General features: G+C 36.4%; 2 protein-coding genes and 1 long non-coding RNA gene across 3 annotated transcripts; 1 reads left to right on the forward strand and 2 right to left on the reverse strand.

The window, feature by feature from the left end:
- Positions 1-1749: 1749 nt before the first annotated feature.
- Positions 1750-4592, forward strand: LOC115977090. Its single transcript, XR_004088490.1, has 2 exons — positions 1750-2952; positions 3032-4592. It is a non-coding gene; the product is annotated as an uncharacterized LOC115977090 (long non-coding RNA).
- On the reverse strand, positions 4339-7655 carry LOC115977088 (actin-related protein 6). Its single transcript, XM_031098743.1, has 8 exons — positions 6744-7655; positions 6101-6320; positions 5966-6029; positions 5572-5656; positions 5391-5441; positions 5234-5296; positions 5003-5150; positions 4339-4921 (listed from the first exon to the last, which is right to left on the reverse strand). The coding sequence occupies exons 1-7, from the start codon at positions 7478-7480 to the stop codon at positions 5021-5023; spliced, it is 1350 nt and encodes a 449-aa protein (XP_030954603.1). The 5' UTR covers positions 7481-7655; the 3' UTR covers positions 4339-4921; positions 5003-5020.
- A 2502-nt stretch (positions 7656-10157) lies between these two features.
- LOC115977091 (putative clathrin assembly protein At2g25430) lies at positions 10158-12623 on the reverse strand. The gene is made up of 2 exons (XM_031098744.1): positions 12356-12623; positions 10158-12309 (listed from the first exon to the last, which is right to left on the reverse strand). The coding sequence occupies exon 2, from the start codon at positions 12277-12279 to the stop codon at positions 10411-10413; it is 1869 nt and encodes a 622-aa protein (XP_030954604.1). The 5' UTR covers positions 12280-12309; positions 12356-12623; the 3' UTR covers positions 10158-10410.
- Between the last annotated feature and the right edge of the window lie 4564 nt (positions 12624-17187).

Consider the following 17187-nt stretch of genomic DNA (forward strand, 5'->3'; position numbering starts at 1 on the left):
CCGCCACTCTCCAAGCGATAATTAATCCACTAGACAATTAGTTGGAATACATGGGTTAACAAAAGACCCTCCAAGCCTAATTTACCCGATGAACCTAAGCTCTCTAAGCTCCTACTCCAACAAGGCTTCTCGGAACCATGTCTTGTCTAGCTCTCCAAATCCTGCAACAAGCACCATATTGCATCTGCCATCCTTGGCTTCTTCCAATACTTCCCAACAGCACCAAAATATCACTTGACACTCTAAAAGGGTGTGGTAAGTGTTTGAGCTATCAACCTCTCAATGATATGGAAATGAAGAGGTAGGAGTTGAGGAAAATCCACAAGCAATTGTGTAGAGGATTGTGGGTATAACAATCTCTAACTCTCAAGGTTTGTGGCTAGGGTTTTCTCTTTGAAGTACTCCTTAACATTTGTGAGTAATGTGGGTATATATAGTGTGGGTACAGAAAGTGTGTATCAGATAGCATAGTCTGGCAAAACAGAATATTTCGCGAGTGTCTCGCGAGAAGGCCTTACCCGCGAACTACTCGCGAAACACAACTGTCTCCATCTGTACTGACTTTTCGCATTCCAGTCATGTGCAGGGCACATGCATCACTTCACGGGATGTTAAGTCGCAAGCTACCCACGAAAACCTCTTCAGTCTTCAATAGCTTGAGTCTTCACACACTCTCTCTCTATCACACAACCCTTACAATTAAATCCCACAATAAATACAGGATACAAAAGATTGAATAAATTTACAATCAAATTTGGTATGGAATTAAAGCCAACAAAACACATAGTAGTAAATTACAACTTTACAGTGTTTACAATGTTTGGCAATATTTGTGAACATTCTAGCTGAAATGTGTATGAGACAAGATCAATGAGGCTAAGAAAACAAATGATAAAATTACAATGAATATGATAAATATGATAAATCCGTAAATCAGTAATATGCCAGCTTTCTTGCAAACCCAACATAGAAACTGCCACTTTTTTTTTCTTTTTTTTTTTTTATAATAATCTTTATATTCAATTTGGCATTGGGATTAATTTTTCTGTCCTCTTGAATTGAACATTTTTTTTTTTGCACATATTGTTGTTGTAAATTTTGCATGAAACTGAAATTTGTTGCAATTTGCATTTGCAATTTAGGATTAATTTGATTGATCTATTTTATTTTATTTGGCATAGTATTGATTTTTCTGTCCTGTTGAAATTGAACTTTTTTTTTTTTGGGGACACATTGTTATTGTAAATTTTGCATGAAACTGAAACTTGTTGTAACTTCCATTTGCAATTTAGGATTAATTTGATTTATCTATTTTGCTGCTCTTCCTCTTCTGTGAGATTGTGACTTAAACTGCCATAGCTGCCAAGTGTAACTGTGAAACATAATTGGTAACTACGTGGATTGTGTTTACAATGTTTGGCAATATTTGTGAACATTCTAGCTGAAATGTGTAAGAAAACTAATGATAAAATTACAATGAATATGATGCAAACCTAGAAAAGAAGGGCTAGCTGATATTTTTCATGTGATCTACAATTTTGGCAATTAGGGGAATTTTTAGTTGTTCAACATTTAAATTTAGATTCTTTTTAGTATTAAAGGTGTGTGGTGGTACTGTTTATGAAAAATTATTAATGAAAAGAATTGATAAGTATGACTTGTTATGTTGAACTTTGTACCAAGTTTAGGAGTAGTTGATTATGATTGCCAGCATGTCACTGAAGAATGGTGTCAAAGTATGAAAAAGATGGATCAGAAAATGAAGCGTGCTTGTAAAAAGATTCCTGCAACTAGTGACTAGGGATGGACTTTTCATAATTTGGAAATGGGACTTAGATTACAAGGACAAGGCTATTGTTTCAGACAGTTTTTGCGCATTCAAAAGTTGTCAACATGGTATGCTTGATTTTTGCTGGACTGATTGTCGCATAATCTCTTACGCAGCTACAATATGCTGGATAGATGCTGCTACTTTAGTTGCTACAATCTGATTATGCAAGGTTTCTCTCTCTTTCTCTCTCTCTCTTCTGGAACTTATTCTTATCATGTCTCTAATTTTAATCTTGGGTGTTTATCTCAACGCTCCCGTCCCCTGTGCACAGGGAAAACCCAAAATCAACTCAGCAGTGCAGTTTATACATCAAATATTTCATCATGTATACAGGAGTTTTAATTGATTCTTGCCTTTGTATCAATAAAGAAGGCTTATTTTTCTGAATTATTTTGTGCTTTATGGCGTAATCTAATAATCTCAACCATTTTCTACGTTCCTCATCTGATTAGTGTTTCTGGGGTAGACAAACAACTAATAATCACCTAGAGAATTGCCTTTACCCTTGATTGCATTTGCCTTTCACTATATTTATGTGTGAGCATGTCCTGATATGTGACCAACAAAGTTTTATAGATGACCTAGCAATGCGGATCTTGCCTAATCAGGTTGTATATGTTTTCATGAAATCATTATCGCAAATAAATATTAGTTAAAAGCATAACTGAAGATCTACCATGGTGAATATATAGCACAATCATCTTTTCACTTTGGAAATCATGTTTTGAAGTAATCCCATTTTTAATATTTCCCCTAAGACTGATGTTAATATGATTAATTATGAAAGGACACGGACTAACAGCTTGTTCATTACATTTAAACACCCAAATACTTATGCTCTGCCAAAGAAATAATTTGTACAGTAGAACCAAGGGATTTTGCCCTTCCCTTGCTGGAATGCTGTACCAATTTCTGATAGCATTTTAGTTTTTATAAATTTGTTCTCCTTGCAACATGAACTTCTATTTATGTTAAAAAAAAATTAATTCTAGTTTAATCTTTTAAATTGAGAAGATATTTTGAAAGCCTTGTATGCTCCTGTGATATTATGTTTTGTGTTTACCCATGGTGTTACAAAGGTGGGCTGAGCGTGCTCTTCCTGCGGAACATAACATTTGGAGGTATATATCTCCTATGACTCTCCTTAACATGATTTTCTTTCTTCTGATTTGTTCTGAGCTTTAACATGGCCAATTGCAGGGCTTTGATTCTGTATGTTGGAGCTGGTGCACTTCAAGAGGCATTAGCATCACTTCATAAGGCACAACAACCAGACACAGCGGCCATGTTCATCCTTGCTTGTCATGAAAAGCATGCAGAAATAGTTGCTGATTTAGGAGATTTAGATGATGAATCTAGTTCTTCTGTGAAGGATTAGCTGTGTAACTTGCTTGGGTTGGACCCATAGAATGAAGATGTAATTGCAGTAGATGAATGTTATGGGCAATATCAAAGAAAATTGCCTCTGTGCATGGACTCAACCATTCTCTGACTCTGACTGAAATTACTGGGCTCAGTCATATCATATGCAAGTGTTTTTACAGTGAAAATTGGCAAATATCTTCTGGATTCATTATCAAAAGATGACTGAGTAATATAATAGGCAGTTGGTAGTGGATGATCTTGAGCGGCTCGAGAGAAGGGATTTACCAGTCCGCATAAACACGGAATAGGATTGGATGACGAAAATTTAGTTTACTGGTTTTTGGCAAAGTTGTCTGTAGATAAACATTACAGGAAGGTTGATTATAGTGTTGTAACTAATGTAGAAAATTTTGTCAGCAAGAACATTCACATGCACCATATAATTGGTAGGAATGATATCAGTTCTTAGAGAAAGAATCAATGTTATTCCTTGATTTTGTACAACACTACATTAAATCATATTCTTATTTGTTGTCACCTCCTTCTGGCAGTTTTGCAAAGATGATATCTGGAGTTCTGGACCTGTCTCATTCTGTAACGCTATATTTGGAGTTTATGGTTGGTTGATTTAGATTCATTGTTTTCTCCTTATTTCTCTCTTTTTTTCTTTTTTTTTTCCTCGAGTGCTTGATTGCCGTTTTAAACTCCCATTTATTACATCATTTACCTTTATCTTCCTCTTTTTTTTCTTTTTCTTTTTTGTGGAGAATCAACCTTTATCTTCATTATAACTCGGCCCTTTTCTCAATTCTCAATTCAACCGTTCACTTCTTTTCTTCAATTAAACCGTTACCACAGGACTCTCCGACTCACATTCTCTTCAACTGAACTTTAGCTATCAAAGTATCACCATTATTCGCACCTATTCAATCGCATTGTGCATTTCAGCATCCAGTGCAGGGCCTTCCTTTCTCCTTCCAATCTTGAGATTGGCAACAAAATGAAAACATAGCCTACATAGGTTTTGTCTTTAAAAGACATCGATGGCAACAAATGGATCAGCCTCTCTATTTGCAAAATATCAAGACATGGAATTCAATTAATAGGGTAAGATTTCCGTATATGTCCAGGTTATAACAGGATTAGAAAACATGGGAATAACACTGGATAGCATAAAATAGATGCATCTTATAATTACAGCAAACAGCACGAATGAATAATTGTCATGCAAATAATTAGAGACAATAAATTAGGTCAAATGAACATTTTTAGAATGCAAGGCTTTTGATTTGAGAAATTGAAATGTATGAACTGCAGCAAGCCCAAATTTGACGCCAGACTCAGAACATAAAGGAGCACACTGCAAACCAGGATTGGATTCACCATCTCTAGGTCTCTTCCTAATCAAAAATAGGAATATGCAAGAGCATGGATCCAGCATTGACAACCTGCACTTTCTTCTTGAATAGAGAAAGTTCTGCACAAAAGCTATGGCTAGCTCAGGACTTGAATGTATTGGACTAGCTTCTTTATCGGAGGGATAGCAACCCAAGGGCATCCTTTGGCTGAAAGATCCAAGAAGCCAGAATGCTGCCCATCACCATATCATGCCAATGAATAGAACAACCTCATTCAGGTTGCTGACTTACACCTTTCTTTGATGCAGCAATAACAAGAATAGCTGATAAGTGGAGTGCATTTTCCCATCATTCACTTGCCAAGAAGCTATAGGAAAATCGACAAAAATTCAAAGCCTGACAAAATTTTGGAATTTAAAATTTGAAGATACAAACTTCCATCTCTAACCTTCAAGATTTCAAATATTCAATGGAAGAATCTCCTCCGACACCTAGCAGATCCAAGCTCCTCATACTCAGCTTTAGTGACACACATCGCTTCAAAATCAGGACTAGATGCCAACAGCGACCCCCCTCTCCAGACACCTAGTATGGGACTGAACAAGAAGTGCAAGTTTTAAGCCAACAGGATGCAATAGAATCTTCATAATGAAACAGTATATTTTAGAGGGAAATTTACTCTTCTTGAGTTGTTATGTTCACTTGATAGTCATCAGCGACAAGAGGCCGGAGCTCCCTCTCTCTGCAATTTTTCAAATCAATACAAACTAAAGTCTGGATGATGCTTAAAATAAGTAATTCTGAATATAAATAACAGCAGAGTGATTAGAAGTTACAGTCTCTCAGCAAATCGAGGAAATAACGTGCATCCACCAGTCAAAATAATGCTGCCGAAAAAAAAAGATTCAAACACAGAAATTGGTATTGGAAAATGAAACAGGAAAAAGGTAAGACTGTAAGAGTAATATTGAGATATTTAACATGCTAAATATAAACTCCAAGATTTTGTAAAAACACCTTTCATAGAGTACAGGGTGAAGATGAGGATGGCAAGCATTGATAGCTCGAACAATGCACTCTGCTAGTCCAGCTTGGTTCATTCCTGCAGAACCAGGTTCAAGTCAGCAATTTGTAGCACTACATTTTCGTCAAAAAGACCAGGCAAACCCCAAATGCCATTAGCATTCAGTTTCTCACTAGATTTTACAAGATTTCCAAATGTTCAGTGAAATATGTTTGATGTATCAAGATAGTCACCATAAACATTAAAACAGACTGAAAAAATCTTATAATTTATAACTACCCAACAATTCCACCAATAATGAATTCTACAATAAACCCAAAAAAAAAAAATATATATATATATATATATATTACTTTACAATTACAAAAAATAGAATATTAAACAGACCTAGATCTGCAGGACGAAAGAGCATCTCGGGGACAAGGAACCGCTCATTTGTCAAGTCAAACTCCTGCACAAAATAAAAATTCAGTAAAAAAAAAAACTGAAAGTTCACTTCTCTCCAAGGAAAATAATACTAACATTTTTTGAGAAATCAACTTCTCTCTTCCGGTTCTCACTCCTCTCTGTAACTTCAATTTGATCCATTTCCTTCTTATTAGCCTCTAATTGTGGTGTGTCCCCGTGTGTCACAGACAAGTATCTTTTTGCTTGTTCCGGGTCCTTAACAAAGCCCTTGGTGTGAGTTACTCCATCTGGAAGCACATACGTGCACCTGTACAAATTGTCTCTCCCAGTCTTCCTATAATAAACATAGTAATCAAACACTTAAAGGGCTTTAAATCAAATAAGTTGAACTCAAACATAATAACATGTTCGTGAATAGACTCGTGAGTATGTAACTCAATTTAAATATTATAAGTCTATATGTATACTGTATAACAATATATACTTAAAAATGAGCGAGTCATATGATATCAAATTATTATTTGTAATTTATTAATAATAAAAATTTTATGTTTTTTTAATCATATAATATTGATTAATCTTTTTTTTTTTTTTTTTTAAATTCATCAAGGAAAGTCATTCTACCAAATTAACTCAAACAACATAATCAACTATAATTCAGCATAAAATTTTAGTCCTATGAGTAAGCTCAAGCAATGTAAATGAACTAAGCTAATTTGATTATAAGCTCGAATTAAAAAAAAAAAAAGAAGCAAACCTTGCGATGTGGAGGTCACGTGGGACATCGAGGGAGACAAAGCAGAGGTTTTCTTTAACATCGTCGATCAAGAAAGTCTCGTCCATAACATTAACAGCCCTGTAAGACACGAGCTCTTTAAGGTAATTAGTGAGGGCTTTACCACCGAGGTCGATTCGTTTCACGGCGTAGTTGAGCGTAAAGTTTTGAAACACAGGTGCGGCGTGAGTGAAGGAGAAGCCACAGTCGACAACGAGGCTACATTGGGCCTTGGAGACAAGCCGGCCCGTGGGCCCAGATCGACTGGCCTCGTAGAGATGGGCCAAGGAAGGGGAGTCGGCCACGTAGAGGGACTTGAAGTTGAAGTCTTCGAACACGATCTCGTCGGTGGCGCGTTGGATGGAGGGGAGAGTGAAGAGGGGTTCGGTCAAGAGGAGGGAGGAGTGAGAAGGGGTGACGCGGAGGAGTGTGGTGAAGAGGTGGGCCCATATGTCGCGTTGCAGGTCTGGATTTATTAGGTAGCCACGGTCGAGTGGGCGGCGGACGGCGGCGGAGGTGAGGTCCAGGGGGTCGGAGTTGGGGTTGGTGGTGGCGGGTGGAGGGGTGATCCATTTTTTGGAGGAGATGGGGCGGAGGAGGCAGTTGGGGAGGACGGTGGAGGGGTTGCGTTCGCCGCCTAGTCCGGCTTTAATGAGGCCGCCGCCGTTGTCGAGGACTACCACGTTTGAGAAGTCTGGGTAGGAGAAAGACGACGACATTTGCAATTTGATAAGGAGAATGGGGTTTTTTTTTTGGCTTTTTTGCTTTTTTGTTGTGTTACTTCTGGGGTTTATGTGTGGGGTGAGTATGGTGTAGTGTGCAGTGTTAGAGTAGTTTAGTTGGTAAAATGGTAAGAAACTTCGCCTGATCAAACAAAAGAGGATTTTCCATGAATTAGGTAGGTTGCAAAAGTGAGAAGTGGGTTGAGTGAAAATGAAAGATAATTTATTTCTATCTTTTTGCTGAAAATTTGTCTTATTTGTTAGAATAGAGAAATAAAAGAAGAAAATACTATTAAAAAAAAGAAGAAAAGAATACAAAATGTATTTTAAAGATTTTTTTTAAAATTCATCTATATTATTAATAAGGAGATTCTTCTTTTTGAATTGAATTTTTATGTAGTTTAGAAATACCGATAAATTTTACATTTAACAAAAAAAAATTTTGAGGACAATCCGATAAAAAAATAGAGAAATGATATATCCACAACATTTTTACAACGAATCCTAAGTGGCAGATTGTTACTGGTTGTTATTGTTGGGGCAAAAAAGTAATTTTAGTGTTAGGTTCAAATTTGAACTAATAACAACTAACCACTTATGATTTGTTGTGAAAATGTTGTAAAAATATTATAGACGTAGCATCACTCAAAAATATATCTCCAACTCCACTTAAAATGCCTACAAAATATGGTACTCTCCTAATAATTTATGTCGTCAAAACAAATTTATCCAAATTAAAAATAAATAAATAAAGGAAATTATGACACCAGGAAAAAAAAAAAAATTGTCACAATATCTTACATAATTATAAGGAAGTGGTAATGTTATCAAATTGTGAAAAAATTGGTGGAAAATATTTTACATAATTTGCCTAGTTTATTAAAATCAATTAATATTAAGTATGGATAATTACACTTTTCTCCCTTAAAGTTTAAAGGAATGGCACTCTATCCCAAACCTTAAAAAATAAAAAAAATAAAAATAAAATAAAAATAAAAACTCCTCCATTGAGATTTGAAGAAATTAACACTCTCTTTCTTTTGTTTATATTAGTAATGAAATATTCTAAATTTTTATAAGAATCTTTTTACAAAAGTTTAGTCATGTTTAGTAAATGAATAACCATAAATTCATAATAAAAATGTAAAATTTATGAAGTACCAAAACACTTGCAAAAGCGAAGGAAAATGCTAAAACCACATAATTTTACACAACTCTGTTCACAACTCGCATTGGTCAATGAAAAATTTATCCATAACCAGTTGAAAAAAGAAAAATAAGATAATAAGCAAAATCTTCTTAATATTTTAAAATACACTTTAATAAAAAATTTAAAACAATTAATTTTAATTATGAAATAAGATCATTTTGGAAACTTGCCCTTAAGCAAAGGGCAAATAGTACATAACATTTTTAATATTTTGATATAAAATAGAAATTCTACTCTAGTCTAATCTAAGTGTATATGTATGTGAATCTCCCTCCTAGAGACTTGAACCCCGATCCTTACCCCTCCACCCCACAAACACTTATACTTGTGGAATGACCATCAAACTAAAGATGCATGGTGGTTTAACTAAATTTAACAAAATTTGGTTAATTGAATGTCAAGGGGAAAATTTTTCCCTTTAAGTTTGGGATGAAATATTATTAGGTGTGGTAAGATGTATTGAATTTTAAGTAAAATGCTGACGTAATAATCACTTATTGGATAGTGTAAAACATGAGTTTTACACTCCATCCTTATAGAATTTAATCTCTTTAGACTTTACCCAATAAAAAAAGCAAAGTTTTGTTTGTCATAGTAAGTTGATAGATTTTCTATGCTAATCTTGGAAAACAATTGCCGAAAATGAGAATAATACGTTGATTAAACTGGATTTTGTTGTTTCCTAAAAAACTTCATCTGAACTGTCATTGGTGATAAAACACTGAACGGCAATATATCTAGAATTTATAGGTGCAAATTTATAGGATCAAGAATTTTTCTTTTTATAAGATAAGAACTGCTGATCAAATGGGTTTAATATTTTATTTAAAAGATAACACGGTTCAATCCTAATATAACTATTATTATCTATACTATGCGGGAAAAGGCAAACCTAACATGAGAAAAGTAATTGCAAAACCCAAACCTAGTAATTTAGTCAAAACCCAGAAACTGAAATTGAAACTCCATATTAAAATAAAGTTTTCGGTGCAAACCAATGTAGCCTGTAACCTTCAGCTATTACCAAAACAGTTGGCTGCATATCGAGATGGTCATAACTATCACAACGAACCATCATCAAACAAAAAGTAATCAAGACATGGTCAGAAACCACCCATCAAGGTCCCGCCCATATCAATATCATGCCAATTCATTTCAAATTCAACGCTTGAATATTCATGATCATGTGAAACCTAATGCAGAGATGAACGGGTCTGACCAAAACCGATTTGAATAAGTCATATAGATGTAATTGGACTGTGATGTGGTCAAAACAGGCCAGAGGAGCTCAGTCAAGAAAAGGGAACGACCTGACCTATAGCTACTCCTAGTCATAGCCGCCATATCTCAAAGAGCCAAGCTTCAGATTTTCTGTTTTAAATTCTAATCACAGGTCCAGCATACAGAAAGAGTTCAATGAAATTAAAGAGTGAATGAAAACATAGGAATGCCAATTGCAAAGCGAAAAGGAACATAATATTTTATGGTTTCATTCAAAGCTGTCTTAGAATTACATTGCACAAAGAGACTAATAATAAACGCTTCATTACATTGTATGTACTCTGTTATTCCAAAACCACGTATGTCTTTAAGTAAAGAAATAAACCACAATGGCAAACAATGAACATACAAAATCTTCCAAAAAGAGTGGAAGTAAGATAGTAGTATAATCTGCATCATGGGAGGAACACAAGCCCTTTTTCAATTGAGACCCATTTCAATAGGGTCCATGGTAGTACCCTCCTGGCTGTGGCATGCCATAAGGCATCATTGGTTGAGGACTTGGGCCATAGTAGCCAGAGGCAGCAGCAATCTTAGCCAAACCCACTTGGCCTTGCATCCCATTGCTTCCATACTGCTGCCAGAGCTGCTGTTCTTGGACAAGCAAGTGCTGCTTTTTCTCCATATCTGCTATTTGCACGTATGAAGGAGGCGGCACTGTAAGTGATGCAGCAAAAGGGTCCTGGTGCCCTACCGCCTGAACTGTCCCATCTGGAGCAGGCAGAGCTAGCACTGGTGTAGCACTCTTGCCTGGCCCAGGCAATGCCACACTACTTGCACTTCCTCCACTCAATTGAGTAGTGCTCACATGCTGCCTCACTGCCCCCTGATCATACATTCCATTCAACAACAATGGATCCAAACCACCCCCCAATGCAGCTTTCTGATTCGACAGATTGCTAGCTGTTTCCACCAATGCCAACTCCCAATCTGCTTTGCCACTCTCAGCAGCAGGTGTCTGCCAAGCTGAAGTCACCTCAGGCTCTCCATTAGATGGGAAAGCTTCCCACGAACCATTAGTATTCCCTTTTGGTGGTCCAGAGAACAATGCCAAAGCTAATTTGTTGCCTTGTTCATCAGCTGAAACACCATCTTCCTTTAAATTCACCAAGTCCTCGGTCACCTGCTGAGGCTGAGGCTGTGGCTTAGGCTTCGGTTCAGGTGGTGGTGGTGGAGGGGTATAATTCTCTGGCGGAGGAAGAGCCTTTATCTCATTCATATTCTGCTCCACCACTACCTCCTCATCCTTCGCAGCCACTTTCTCCACTCTACTCTCAACGCTCTTTGGCTTGTTTGTCATATCCCTCAAGAACCCTTCAAGGGTTCCCAAAAGCTTATCAGTAATCCTCTGGACTTCAGGATACTCAGAAGAGCGCGCAATCCCCATTTCTTTACACCAACCATAAAACCCCACAAGCTCATCAATCATCTTAGCCGCATTAACATAAGAATCAAAAGCCTTAACACAAACCTCATACTCCATGTCCAGAAACCTATCCAACAACAACCCCAATGCCTCACATATCTCCACATAAACCCCAAAACTCTCCCTGACAACAGTATAAAGCGCCACAAGCACCAATCTACTACTCTTAGCCGCACCGGTTGGCCTACAAGCCAATATCCTATCAAGAATCCTTAACAATTGATTCAATTTCCCCAAAACCTTCTCGGGCTGCATTTCCCTCATCGGTGTCTCTCTCCTCTTCTCTTTCCCAACCGATTCACTCACATCCCCATAAGACCTCGTCCGCCTACCCATCCCCATTCCATTAATATTATCATCAAACTCATCCTTATACCTATCATTCTTATTATCCTCACCTTTCATTTTCTTCTCATACACCACACTCTCGACCTTCTCATCCAAAAACACAGCATAAAACCTCACGAAACTCGAATGATCCCACGAATTCGAATGCGCCTCGTCTCTGAAATCCGACATATTCAAGACCCTCATGCCCCTCCGAGTCGCGTACACGATCTCATCCTCAAACGAAGGGTGCCCATCGACTAAAACCCGATGCACAAGCATCAGAGACTTGAGCGCCACAATCCAATCCCGGGTTTTGCTCAAACGCCTCGATATCGTCACCACACACGCACTCACATAACCCCGCGAATACGTGGTCAGATTGATGATCTCTCTGATGTGCTTCTCCTCAGCTGGTTCGTCATCGTGGGACGTTGCTTTTACGACCAAAACTTCGAGGTCTGGGGCTATATTGCCGGCCACTTTCGCTATGCTTATACTCGTTTGGTCTTTCACCGCCCCGATCGCCTTTCGGATCGTACTGGGTGCCATTGCTACTCTGAATCCTACAAGAAAGCACAACTGGGTTTTGAAGATTTCAAGATTTGGGAACTGGGATCGAGCTTACCTCGGATCTGTGGAGAAAAATGAGAGATCTGTGGACTTGGGGTCAACACAGGTGATCGGAGGAGGAGAGTGTACGATCGGAGAAGTGGATGCGAAGTACTGGATCAAAGTAAAGAGGTGCTGTTGGTAGCGAAAGAGCCGAAGAAGAGTCTCTTCGAGTCTACAGGACTCTATCTCTCTATCTGTGTCTGCGTGTGTGTGTAAGCGTTATCGAAAGTGTAAAGCGGCCAAAGATTTTTAAGAAAAGCGCGTAATTGACGAGGTAATCTATACTCATTTTGGGTTAAGAATACCCGCGCACCGCGGTATTCACACAACAAATATAAATGCCTGTAGACAGAAATTCTATTTTGTATAAAAAATTTTAGAATTGACCTGGAAAACATTTTTAGCATAAAAAAATTGTAAATAATATGTTATTATTGGCAGGTTACTAGGAAACCAAAAAAGTAATTTTACAATAGATCATGGATTTAAATTAGATAAGATACGCGTAACAACTGAACATCTATAATTTAACAGCTATAATTTATTACGAGAGTGTTATGAAAATGAAAATGTAGTAAACTTTATCTTTATGAGACGACGTCGTGCGGGGATTTTCTTTTTTGAATTGAATGCGAGGCACGCACGCGTTACGTGTCATATTAAATTGTATCTCTTTCTTTGAGTACCCACCGGTTGGTTCTTAATTTTTGTTACAAATGCCACTAATCAAATGGGATCTGACTCACCTGAGTTGTTACTTACGACTATTTTTTTGTGTTTTCTTAAAAGGCGTTAAAAATTGTGGAGGAAGATTTTTTGCTTATCAACTCTTTTTGAAACTTTTCTTTTCCATCTTTGGGTTGATGAGCAATTTACCTTTGATGTTTTTTACTTTTTTTTAAGGAGAAATTATATTATTGGTTCCTAAAATTTACTTTGTGTGCATAGTTGGTCCCCTTAAATTTGAAACGAGCATAATTGATCCCTTAAGTTTTAAAATTGAGTTGTCTTAATCTATTTACTAATTGCCGTTAGTGGTGTTACTTATGTGACTAACGGAACAATGATTAAATATTTTTTTTAATAATATGCCATGTTTTTAATTAAAAATTTTAGTTTCCACATTAGAAACAATATTCACAACCCGCTCCCAACCAAATTATAAATTTTAAAAAAGAAAAAAAAAAGTAATTTCTACCCTAGCCACCGCTCCTTGCTCATGATTGGACTATTTTGTTTGAGCTAGGCAGTAGTAGCCATTTCTAAATAGCTGTATTGAGATGACAGCATCTCACATCAACAAAAACGTCAGACCAATGTTGCTGTGAATGTGTTATTGCATGAGCTTCCTATGGCATCAAACTATCTTTGGTACCTCAACTATTCAGCGTCAACCACAAGCAAATAACTTGGGTAACCTCTGAGCATACATGGACCAGTGAGCCCAACTGTAAACAGAACCAAAACCTTGAAGCAGTGTCATATCATATAAGGCATTAGATTGTGATACTGGTCCAAACACATGAGATAGTACACTGACCAAAAAAAAACGTTAATCCATGAATAAAAACACTTCGATGTATTCCTTCACATCACAATGTTTATTTAGTGTGCAAGAGAAGCAGGGACGTGAATGGCTGTAGTCAGCGGCAGCTAGGGCTTCTGCTGTTGCCGGCGGTGGCTAAGGCTTGGGTCTCCACCGGCAGCGAGTCCGTGCTTGGATTTCTTTACTCTCTCCCCTTCTCTCTCTCGTGGCTGGGTTTGTGATTTTCTTTTTTCTTTTTTTTGAAGCAATGGGTTTGTGAATCAGTTGCAAATACTGGTTTTTATTTGTTACTGATTTGTGAATTTCTTATGTGTAAATTTATTTTGTAATTTATAATAATAATAAAAAGTCATCATTAAAAAAAAAATGTCAAATTATTATTCTGTAGCCATGTAAGTAATACCACTAACGGCAGTTAGTAAAAAGACTAATACAATTCAGTTTTAAAACTTGAGGAACTAATTGTACTCACATAAAACTTGAAAGACCAATTGTGCACGCAGGATAAACTTGAGAGACCAACATTATACTTTTGCCCTTTTTTTTAATCAGATTGTGAAGGTTTGGCTAGACATAAAAGCTAAATCTTTCCTTCATGTTTAAGAATTTTTAGTGGGATTCTAGCGTCTTCATCAAATGATTTTAACTAATAATTTCAATTTCTTTTTTCAAAAAAGAGTTTCAACTTTTTTAATAGAAAATTCAGCCACCATATAGTTCATAACTACAGTTTTATCTTCCAAATTATGATTAAATTTCAAAAAGCTAACATTTATAACCAATAGCATTCTATTTTGTAAAATAATAAGATTTGAGAGTTAAAAGTATGAACCCAAAAAAAAAATCGCAAAAAAAAAATACCACAGTAAAATTTATAACTATCTATAAAACATAAAATCCGTATCTATCAATATTTAATCAAATAAACTTTGCTTCATGCTTAAGTTTTAGTAGAAATCTAGCCTTCATCAAATAATTTCAACTTCTTACACAGAAAATTCAGCCACCATATAGTTCACAACGATAGTTTTATCTTCTAAATTATGATATTTTGAAGAAAAAAGAAAGTTTGTTTCAAAATGTTAACTACAGTATATATCTATACTACTAATAACAAGATTTTCTGCTTGGATTTCATTATTTTACATAGGAAAATATTCTCCCACAATATATATATTTTTAATACAAGATAAAAATTCTACTCTAACATAATCTAAGTGTATATATGTATAAATCTCTCTTCTAGAGACTTGAACCACATCTTTTACCTCCCACACCCTATAAACACTCACTACAAAACACACGGGTCTTAGGCCGTGTTTGTAAAAATGCGGCCACAGACGGGCTAAAACCCCATTTTTTAAAAATGCGGCTTAAGGAAAACAACAGAAGCTGCGTTTTAAACATGCAGCCATAGAACGCGTCTAAAGTCGTGTTTTCTTGAGCTATAGCCACATTTTTGGGGGTGGAGCTATGGCCGTGTTTAAAACACACAACTATAGGACCTTCCTATTTCATTTTTTTGGCAAACATATATATATATATATATATATAAATTATCTTAACTATGGCCGCGTTTGTAAAATGTGGCTCTAGCTTGCCTAAAGCCGTGGTTTATAGACGCGATTTTAAATTTGGTCTAAAGCTGCATGTTTAAAACGCAGCTTTAAATTTGGTTTGAAGCCGTATTTTAAACACACGGCTTTAGTTTGGGATGGGGTCGCATTTCTTAAATGCAACCCAAGATTTTGCCTATAGCCACAGGTTAAAAACGCGGCTTTAGGCTTTGTATAAATACTAAACTAAAAATTTTCAACCCTAGCCTCTCCAATAGCACATCAGCCTCCATCTTTGAAAGCCCGATCTCCCCCCTCTGCCATTTCACACTCATTCTCTCTTTCACAAAGACAAAACTCTCTCAGACTCTCACTTGTTTGTCATCCTTCTCATCAAGCTCTCACCTCCGATTCATCCATCATCCTCACTGATTCATCATCGTCCTCACCGCTACCACCAAAGCTCACGCTCCATTGCATCGAAGCTCACACACCATCTTCAAAGCCCAACACCGTTCATCCATCATCCTTACCCATCCGTTCAATCAACCATCGCCGACCCACGCAGGCCACGCCCCATCGCTGATCTGCTACCCAAGCCCCATCGCTGATCTTTCTCCACTCTTCTATGGGTACTTTCTCTCAGCTTTTCCCTTTTTCTTAATTTGCATTTAGGTCTTTATGTGTGTCTGTTTATGTTGTTGTTGATTCTGCCTTGGGGTTATTGAAAAGATCCTAAATTTTTTGAAGTTTCGTTTGTGATTGGTGATTTTTAATGGTCTGGGTTGAGAAAAAAGATTGGAGATTTGAGTTGGGGTCATGCAACCCTTTTTTTGGTTACTAAGAAAACAGAGGAATAAAAGAAAGGTCCTACCTACCACAAGGTTTTAAAAAATGAAACTAAGGTAATCAAAATGCCCTTGGGCTACTGGATTGTACCTACTATATTGTCTAAAAGTTGTAAAAGAATCTTTACAATTTATTAACACTAAATGATGTTTTCCTTTGTGTAAAATAGATCCTGCATACCATTAGGTTAATTATATAAGCCTCATTCAACTCTCTCCTAGTCAACTTCATTTCATAAACAAAGGCTTCTGCAAAGAGCTATTCGTTGAACTAAAAGATATTGAGTATAAGGCCATCATTCTTTATATTTTTACACATACAATACCTAAGTCGTCAAATCACATTACTTTTACGATCAGATGGGTGAGTTCTTTTCATGAGGGAACTTAGGCTCAAGTTGATTTATTGGAATCATTATGTAATAGTGTAATAATGAAATGGCCCCTGGTCAAAACCGTGGCTTTGTTAATTTCAAATTGCTCTATGCCTGGTAAGTATTAAACTTCTCCTCTTGTCACAGATGCTGAATGTGATGCCTTCAACACATATTTGGTGCCTTCAAACAATTCAAGGTCAGAGGAATTCTCTTTATCAAAGAGTCTTGCAAAGGCATTCCTTGTAATCTCAATACTTTAATGATTAAGATCACCTTACAAATAGGAATTTAATATATGCAACAATGGTTCTTTATTTGGCATAATTAATTATCAAGTCTTTTTTGTTTTTGTTTTTCATCTTGAGGTCCTCTAGACTCTGTTTAGGTTCAATACTATGTTTTGTACATATTATATAACAATTTCATTTTTTGTGGTTGATTTTCCTGGTTCTAAGTCTTTTATTTTATTTTATTTCTATTATTTTTTTGGGCAAACTTGTGAATTTTTTTTTTTTTTT

The sequence above is a fragment of the Quercus lobata genome, chromosome 2, assembly GCF_001633185.2.
Source record: "Quercus lobata isolate SW786 chromosome 2, ValleyOak3.0 Primary Assembly, whole genome shotgun sequence".
Lineage (NCBI taxonomy): Eukaryota > Viridiplantae > Streptophyta > Magnoliopsida > Fagales > Fagaceae > Quercus > Quercus lobata.